Consider the following 9,515-nt stretch of genomic DNA (forward strand, 5'->3'; position numbering starts at 1 on the left):
CAGGTCAATCTTTAGAAACAATTACTTTCCATCTTAATCCCAGATGTAACTAAACTAGGCTACAAGTAAAGCTTGAATGGATCTTTATTAATTTACAGGACCCTGAACAACGTTCGTAATGAGCATATATAGGGCAGTCTGGCTCTGGATGCACCAAATGGACCACTGATGTTGTGTCATCATTTTGTTGCCTGCACCATGTTAACTTTAACAATTTATCTGAAATCAGTTTATCAGCAGAAACATTATAAAACAAAATTATGAAACAGATCTGACAACCAGAAATTATTTAATTGCAGAAAAGCAGAAAATTAGTAGACAATTAGCACAGCAATATGACAAAATGCTAAGAAAATAATAAAGTTGGACAAAAAAAATGGAAAAAATTAAAAGAGTTGAATCCAGAGTGTTTCTGGCACAGATTAGATTAGAACAATGACATTAATTTGAGAAGAAAAATACAGTATAAAAACTGAAAAATTGCACTTGCAACAGTTTAACACATCTTTTAAAAATACATAGGTGGATTATTGGTTGATCTCAGCACCTACCACAAATAGCCAGACCATCTAAAAAAACAGCTGTGTTGTTCAAATTCACTGTTTTTACTCCACTTTATTGGTCAGAAGGCTAAATTTAATCCCATCATTACTGACACAGGAGTACTCAACGGACAGGTACTTAAAGGTGCCAACACAGGGGTCAGAGAAGACAGAGTTTGTAGCAGGCACTGCACAGCTGTTCTTGCCTTCACATCTGCACAGAAAGACACAGGTATGATCAGCATTTCTGCACAAATCAGTGATGTTTAATATCTAAACACATTAAAACTCAATCACCTTTTTACAACTTCAGCTAGCGTGTTGCTGGCAAAGCAGTCACTCTTAATAATTTCATGAACAGGCCGTCCAGCAGAACATGTGATGGAATCAGTTCGACCATAGTTAGCACTGTGGATTTTTAATACGCCAGCTCCTGAATGTGGAAGAATTACACAGAAAAAAAAAATAAGAAAGTTTAGATCCATTCTAAAGTCAGCTGTTATCTGGATGCTTTCTGTGCATTTATACTTTTGTAAGAACATCATATGAACAGTTTGTACAAACCACATTTTAGAACAGCAGTACTATGTTCACAGGTCACACTGGTCTCTGCAGGAAAAGAGCAACAGTTTAACCAATCAAATGATGGAGTGTCAGTATTCTTTAGTATTAAGAATAACACAATATCTGTTTTTAAATTGATGGTAAATTGTTCAAGGATTTATTGCAATAAATTACTTTGTTGTGTGTGTGTGCATGTGTGTGAGTTTAAGTGCGTACACTCAACATATCAGCTCAATAACATTAATGTGATCTCCTTACAAACTCAGTAACCAAACGATTAACCGATCCTCCTTTTTTTAGTAACAGATCTGTGCTTATGCAGCTCTGGATAAAAATAAGAGACCACTTTAGTTTCTGAATCAGTTTCTTTGATTGTGTTATTTATAGGTATATGTTTGAGTAAAATAAACATTGTTGTTTTATTCTATAAACTACGGACAACATTTTCCACAAATTCCAAATCAAAATATTGTCATTTAGAGCATTTATTTTTAGAAAATGAGAAATGGCTGAAATAACAAAAGATGCAGAGATTTTAGACCTTAAATAATGCAAAGAAAACAAGTTCATATTTATAAAATTTTAAGAGTTCAGAAATCAATATTTGGTAAAATAACTCATGCATATTGGCATGTTTTCCTCCACCAGTCTTACACACTGCTTTTGAATAACTTTATGCCACTCCTGGAGCAAAAATTCAAGCAGTTTAGCTTGGTTCAATCCATCTTCCTCTTTATTATATTGCAGAGGTTTTCAATTTGGTAAAATTAAAGAAACTCATCATTTTTAAGTGGTCTCTTATTTTTTTTCAGAGCCATTTGTCGGTGATGGACTGGAAGGATAAATCTGCTTCCCCGTAACTACTGACCAATATCGCGTGGAAGGCAGAAGTAGGAGACAGCCAGGTACTTGTAGGTCCCGAAACAAGGGTCTGTAAAGATGGCGTTTGAAGCTTCCAGAGTGCAGCGTCTCCTGTCATTACACCTGCAGATATAAGTGAAACACAGTGTGTGAATCACAACACAACAGTACTGTATGAGAGAGGAATTCTTAAACCAGTTACTACAACTTTTTTAATTTGACAACAATTTTTCCAATAGTCAGATTACCGTTCAACCACACTAGTAACCGTATCAGGAGAATGACAATTGGTGTTCTCAGTCAAATTGTTGGTTAATCCCTCAGAGCAGATTGTGCGATCCGTGCGGCCATAGTCAGCACTGACAATCTGAATTACATGATTTCCTGCAAAGAGATACATCAGCTTAAAATCCAGTGGGACATTTTAAATCCAGTGGGTGTAAAGGAATTTTAAAAAATCTGTATTTAAACAATAACATGGGTTGTCCATGATTGTAGTGGCATTTATGCTGCTTTCATATGTTGTCAGTTATTGTGTCTATCACAATAACTGTTCTTGCTTGCACGATATGTATATGTCATAGAAATAATTGGGATAAACAATACTATTGTATTCTAAGACCAAATTATTACACTGATATAATTAAATACCATATTTTTCTGCCTATAAGGTGCATTTAAAATCCTTTAATTTTCCCAAAAATCATCAGCGCACCTTATGTATGAATTTTTTCAGTCAGGTTGTAAGGAGCAGTAAAGCCATTATACATTTATTGATAGTGCACCTTATAATTCGATGCACCTTATAGTGTGAAAAATATGGTATAAGACATGTAATTACATAGTTCTGAAAATCAATGATTTTTTTATTAAGAACATTTAAACATTGGGATTGGAATAGAAACACAAAGTTTATATGACAGCTTGTTCACATGAACTGGTTCTCCTTGCTAAGGAAACAATGTGTAATAAAGAAAAATGATTAAGGTCATATCCATATATTGTACAATAAATAAATAGTATAATTATGATTACAATCATGACAGACCAAGTAAACACTGTTCCCAGATGTTGCACAGAAACATTGCATCCGCCACCCAGAGGGAGCAAAATTGGCCCTGCTCCCTCCGGGTGGGTAGATGGCGCTCTCTCCCCACGTCACTCCTAGGGTGATGTCTGCAGCACAGGGCATCTGTGAGCTGATGTATCAGATCCGAGCCGCTGGAGGAAAGCGCAGCGACTTGGTTCCGATACATCAGCTCACAGACGCCTTGTGCTGCGGACATCACCCTAGGAGTGATGTGGGGAGAGAGCGCCATCTACCCATTTTCTTAGACTAACTAAGAAACTAAGAACAAAGCTGGACAATAGAAAAGAAAACATACTTATAAGGGAAAAAAGAAGGCGGAAATTCTTACCACAGTTTAGTGTGCTGTAACTGCCCTCACATATCATGCTGACACCTGGAGGAAGGAACATTACAAAACTCGCATTCAAAATCGTATGAACCTTTGGAAAGGAACTAAAGTTCATTAATCATTGCAAAACAATACCAACAAAAAAAAAAATAAGATTGCTGAGAAAAAATACAGAGATAAGAGTTTTCATGCTCTGAACCTGTAAATTAAAAGGACTGGTAGTTTAATTGTATCACCAAAAAATAAATTTAACCAAAAAAATAGTCTTAGTTGTTTTGATAGCCAATTAATCTAACTCAGTCTAGTCAGATATTAACAAAAAAAATGATACCTAAAAACATTTTGAACTGAATAAATGTAAAATACAGTATAAGTTTTGTTAATTTTATGAAGAAATGAATGACAAGGGAACTATGTCATTCACTTACGGGCTTCAAGGCAGTTGTAAGTGGTGTTGAGGTACTTGTAAGTTTTGGGACATGGGTCAGTGACGCCAAGTAAATCAGGCCTAAGCTCACACGCAGTCTGTCCATCACACCTGTTCCAACATAAACAGAACAGAATTATTAAAACGGAAATTAAGGATTAGTTTGTGTACGCATTTAGAATTCATCTGAAATTACAGAAAGCAATACTGCTCTCATTGAGACTCCTTATCATTATAGTGATCATTTAAGAAACCTATATTTAATTTAATATCACCTGAATTATTCGCAATGGACGTGAACATAGTTTCTTTTTTGGTCTTTAGAATCTAATGTCTAAACTCAGTACCTTTCAGAAATCTCTGGAATGCTCATGGAACATTTGGTGTCCTGGATCTCTGAAGGAGAGCGACCAGCACTACAGACTGCGCTGTCTGTACGGCCATACAGAGCAGACTTCACCTTTATCAGTCCAATATCTGAGAACAAAGAAATACAGATTAGCTTGTAAAGTTCATTTGGAAAGTCAAATTAAAAGCTTAATCAAAAGATTATTTTGTTTATCAAATGCATTAAAAAAATTGTTGTAAAAATTAAACTTACCACAGTTGAGGCGCTGAACAAGTCCATTACAGGTGATTACATTCTCTAAAACAATAAATAAAATATGTATCTCAGCGTATCAGAAGGCTTCCTTCATCACAATGGTTAAGGGGTACTATAATCACAGTGTTACAAATACATCGAGCACAAAGGTTATTTTAAATAGAGTGATGTATGTTTAATGTCATTTTTACCTGTGGAAGTGACCAGGCCTGGGACTTGAATCAGACCTGTACAACAAAAACATGCTTTAACTACCACTATACTGCAAAAGTGCATTCAATGAAATCTCAGGACTTTCAAGCGTTTCTAGAGAGAAATGTGCTACCCAGAACGCTTGGTCGCTGGTCTTGCAGTTTAATGACCCAAAACACACAGCTAAAAACACCCAAGAATGGCCTTCTATGAGCCCTGACCTAAATCCTATTGAGCATTTTTGGAAGGAGCAGAAACATGCTGTCTGGAAAAGGTACCCTCCAAACCTGAGGCAACTGGAACAGTTTTCTCACGAGTAGTGGATCAAAATAGGTGCTGAGGTGCGGAAGTCTCAATGACAGTTACAGGAATCATTTGATTGCAGTTATTGCCTCAAAAGGTTGAGCAACAAAATATCAGGTTAAGGGTACCATCATTTCTGTCCAGGCCAGTTTCATGAGTTTTTTATAATTCTGTTAAAGCGTGGATGACTTTAAAATTTATTATTACTTTTGTCAGATTCAAGTTATTTCTGTGATCATTGTGGGCTTTTCTTTCATTAACTGACAACAATTTTGACAACAATTTTCTGACAAGTTTTTTGACAAAATTATTGGTACCCCTCTGTTAATAAAAGAAAATCCCACACTGGTCACAGAAATATCTTAAATTTGGACACATGAATAAGCTAACCAGTGACTTTTTGTGCTTATTTTAAGTTCAAACTATTTAAATAAGGTGACAAGTCTAAGTGAGACTGATTTAGGTTGTTGTTCATAAAATAAGCTTACACTCCTTGGTAAGACAAAAAAAATTATGATTTATTGCCTTGTAATTAGATTAGATTTCACTTGATAAAATTTTGTTTTGCAGTGTGCAAGTGTTTAAAATAATAAAGGCCCAATCTACTGCACAGTACTAATAAAGAGACAAAAATATTAAAATATGCATGCATTATACATTAAAAAGTATGAATAACTTACAGATAAGAAGAGACAGCTTCAAGAAGAACATTGTGCTGGTGGAGGTTTCAACATCTGAAGCTGACCTGTATTTAAGGCCACCAGTTTATGATGCAAATCAAGGAAGTTGTAAAAAACAGGAAAAAGATCTTTGGCAATATGTTTGCGCAAAAGGTGTGAGGAAATTCTGTGGTAGCAAGTATTTTACTGTAGTAGTGTCCAAAGTCCAGCCATATTTCAAAACACATTTCATTTTTGGCATTACAGTATAATTTTACTTGGTCGCAGTGGACTACTTTCTCTGATGATCCACTGCCCTTCGTTTATAAAAAGATAATGTGGTATCTATATTTGCATTGTAAACATACAGCTTAAATAGAATTCATAGAAGTCATTCATGGATTATGTATTAAAACAGGAGAGGGTAGCAGTTCCTCATTTCTCTGCAGCTGAAAAAAGGCTATCAGCCCATTAATTCATTTTTACACTTCAATTCAGTTTTACTTCTTTATGAATTTATTTGAATTTACTAATGGTCATGTAGAAACAGTTTAGTTTTATCCATCAGTAATGAAAATTACAAAATCCAAAAAAAATCTTACCAGGAATTCAAGGTGGTTGCCATGGTCTCCCAGGAGGTTGGTATGGTGTTGAAACTAGTTGCTTAGTGGTTGTCATGGTGTTGCAAATGATGGATACTGCAGCATACCAACTTGTCGAAGGAATACTGTTCTTTTTAGCTCTCAGAAACATTCAAATATTACTTAAGAGCTTCACAAAAGGCTGTGCAATTTAAAAAAAAATGGTATTTGATGAAAGTGGGGTTGACCTAGAATTGCAAACTTTTCAAATCATTCATAGTCACCTTGTTCTGTTTCAAAAATACATTTTGATTTCTAAAACTATTCAATTCATTGAATGATTTTAACCATATTTTACCATGACAAGGTGGACCCCTTTGGCTTGCCTCAGCTAAACAAGAAAAAAATATGATACAGGTGAGGTGAAAATAATATTATTAATAGGAGAACATTCAGTTTGTGTATTTAGTACCTTGAAACCAAAACAGTATTTTTGATGAAATAATAATAAATAATAAATTAAATGGATAAATTAAATGCCTTAAACTTATAATCAAATATTATTTAATCTCTTCAAAGAATCATTCAGCTTAACCAGGCAGCAAAACAAAATTAGTAAAATCTTGGTTAAATGGGAGGAAACTGTAATACAAGTAAAGCCTGTTGTGTTAAGTAAAATTTTCTAGATGTCTGAACCTAAAAAAAACTCTCTCACATAAACAGTTATGATGACACTGCTTGAAGCTGAGACACAGGTTTACAATAGTTTTGAGAAGATTTTGGGTCTGAAACCTGCTCTTAAAAGTATTGTGACTTAAATATTAAGCTGTCGGCGCCCAGAGATTTACCTACGCTATGGGACATACAGGGTGGCTTTTAATAAGCTTCTTGTGCAGTTTTAAACTTCTAAATGCCTCATTTAAAGTGCCAGGGCTCTCTAGTTTCTACCAATTAAGTGTGGAGCTACTTTGGATGATGCCTGGATGATGGTATAAAAAGCGATTTATCTGCAGGGGAAAAATATGCCCCATCTCACTCATTTTAAAGCCTGTTTGGGCAGAAAATACTGGATTTCAGAAAGCGCAGAGGAGGGCTATTCAACAAATGTAAGTACTTTTTTATCATGTTTTAATACACCCAAAGTCTTTTTCACACACAAGTGTAGTGTTTAAAGAACAGTTCAACTTTTTTTTTTGATAGAGCACTTGTACTGAAGTCTTTAGTAGTTTATACATGTCTGTTTTGTTCCATGTTAGAAAATGGGCCTAGAAGACTTTTATTTATCCACAATGTATTGTATCTGAGCCAGTTTATAAAGAGCCTACCCACATCCTATCTCCCCCGTTATATCAGAAAATTACCGCTAGAGGGAGCCCGCGAGGGAGTCCACAATGAATGAGAGTTAATGGAGCTAATTGGCTAAAAACTCTAATTAAAAATAGCACATAGCCATTTGGCTAAGATATTCTAATAATTTTGGTAGTATAATTGAGTATTTAAAAAAAATAAAAACAAGGAAACTTACCTGTATATTTTAGTATTTTTTCAGTAAACGGGTTTTAGGCAGTAACATATACTTAAAAATTACTGCTACTGTGAGCTTACTGGTTGGTGAGCTGAGGCTGGAGTTAAGGCTACAGCACCGAGTTTAAATGTGGAGTTTAAATAATGGTACTAATTTCACGTCTTCTGAAGTAGCTATAATGTTAATGTAAGCATTACCTTCATCCAACCTTTTGGATTAGCCAGGCTTGTGCACAGAAACACCCAGGAAGAACAGCAGAAACGGGTTTAGTTGGTCTTGTTAAACCTGAGCAGGACTATATTAGATCTGATTTTCACACTGATTATTTAATTGTTTTAAATAGGGCTTATTTGTTGTTGTTGCTTTCAGCTAAAATGTGTAATATATTAGTAAACTCTTGGTTAAAAGGGAAGAAATGTTTAATCAGAGGTTTTATCAGAGGTTTATGAAGATTTTGGGTCTGAAACCTGTTCTTAAAATGAAGTATAATTAAAATAGTGGACACATACATGGAGCGTTTTGTACAAGTAATAGTCCTCAAAGAGAAGGTATTTGTTCAGGCCGGTCCACACAAATCCAGACAGTTTTTAAAATGAGTAAAGTCTGCAGTGCTATAAGCCCTAATTTCATTCATTAGAATGTGCTCAGTGTGCTAATGCTATTAGCATAGCCGCCATTTAGCTATTTTTCATGTTTTTGCTAATTCTGTGCTAAAAACTCACTGTTGTTACTTTCATTCTTGTTACTCAAAACATAACAAGCAACAGAAATGAGTGTCAGTAACAAGAATTATTTTTTTTGTCATAAATATCAATTTTTAAACATGCAGTCAACAAGCGAATTAGTGGACTTGCTTTTAAACATGCTTTTTAAATGTCACATGAGTTTTGTAACCATCTTCGGCTTAGAAACCTTGGGGGAAAAAATGAAGTAATGCTTTCTGAGATTGACCAGTACATGTTTTGAATAGTTAAATACATATGTTACTAGATTCAGACTTGAAAAAAGATTTTAAAATAACTAAAATAAAATAATAAGTTTTGGAAGAGTTACGACAAGCAATGGCACCCATTCAGTAGAATGGCCCTACAGTAGTTTACCTTTACTGTTAGGACAGTCAGACTGTGTTGTTTGGGTGCTTCAACTGAAATGGAAAAGAAGTCTGTGGGTTTTAAAAAGCCTAGTTTTAGAAGTGTTTAAACACTTGGGCTGTAAATAAGATACTATCTGTAATATTCAGGTTACGAGACTAGAGGCAGCAGGAGCAGCATTTCAGCTTGTTGTACTTCAGTGGTCTATTTATCAGTGCTGACATCAGATGATAATTAATCTACAGTAGAGTCCACAGGAGGACTACAGAATGAAGCACTAATGCAGTGCTCTATATGATCCCATTTATTTTAGACTCACTCGAGAGCGCCCTCTGGTGGCCCAACAATCCCAAAATAGATTATTAACTGCCTATTCTCCGCTCTATTAGAGATTCTCTAATTTAATCAGTTGGAAAGACATTAAAGGGGACATGAAACACTTCAAGTATTTAGTATAATTCACAAGATGTATTTTCACTCTAACTAATTTTAGAAGTTTAACAGTTGTCAGTGAAGCGGAATTAAAATAATAAGCAATCTAAATGTCATTTTTTTAAGTAAGGGCAGCGCCATCTTGTCCCAGCGCTGAACGTGACGTCACGAGGTTGGTTCTCGAACGCCTCACTACTATAATCTATGAGAATACCGTAATTTAGATCCTCAATAGATCATAAAATCCAAACCAAAACTCAATGCAGAGCGGGGGAGCACTTTTGTATTGTCCCTGTGTGTAGTAATACTGGTAGTA

At 35.1% G+C, this 9,515-nt stretch overlaps 1 protein-coding gene across 1 annotated transcript; it reads right to left on the reverse strand.

Moving 5' to 3' along the window:
* Positions 1 to 272: 272 nt before the first annotated feature.
* On the reverse strand, positions 273 to 6,310 carry LOC103035670 (rhamnose-binding lectin). Its single transcript, XM_007234628.4, has 12 exons — positions 6,173 to 6,310; positions 5,592 to 5,656; positions 4,608 to 4,643; positions 4,414 to 4,458; positions 4,160 to 4,289; positions 3,814 to 3,923; positions 3,386 to 3,430; positions 2,216 to 2,351; positions 1,975 to 2,090; positions 1,107 to 1,151; positions 840 to 975; positions 273 to 756 (listed from the first exon to the last, which is right to left on the reverse strand). The coding sequence occupies exons 1-12, from the start codon at positions 6,193 to 6,195 to the stop codon at positions 606 to 608; spliced, it is 1,038 nt and encodes a 345-aa protein (XP_007234690.3). The 5' UTR covers positions 6,196 to 6,310; the 3' UTR covers positions 273 to 605.
* Between the last annotated feature and the right edge of the window lie 3,205 nt (positions 6,311 to 9,515).

Source organism: Astyanax mexicanus, chromosome 12, assembly GCF_023375975.1.
Source record: "Astyanax mexicanus isolate ESR-SI-001 chromosome 12, AstMex3_surface, whole genome shotgun sequence".
NCBI classification, from domain to species: domain Eukaryota; kingdom Metazoa; phylum Chordata; class Actinopteri; order Characiformes; family Acestrorhamphidae; genus Astyanax; species Astyanax mexicanus.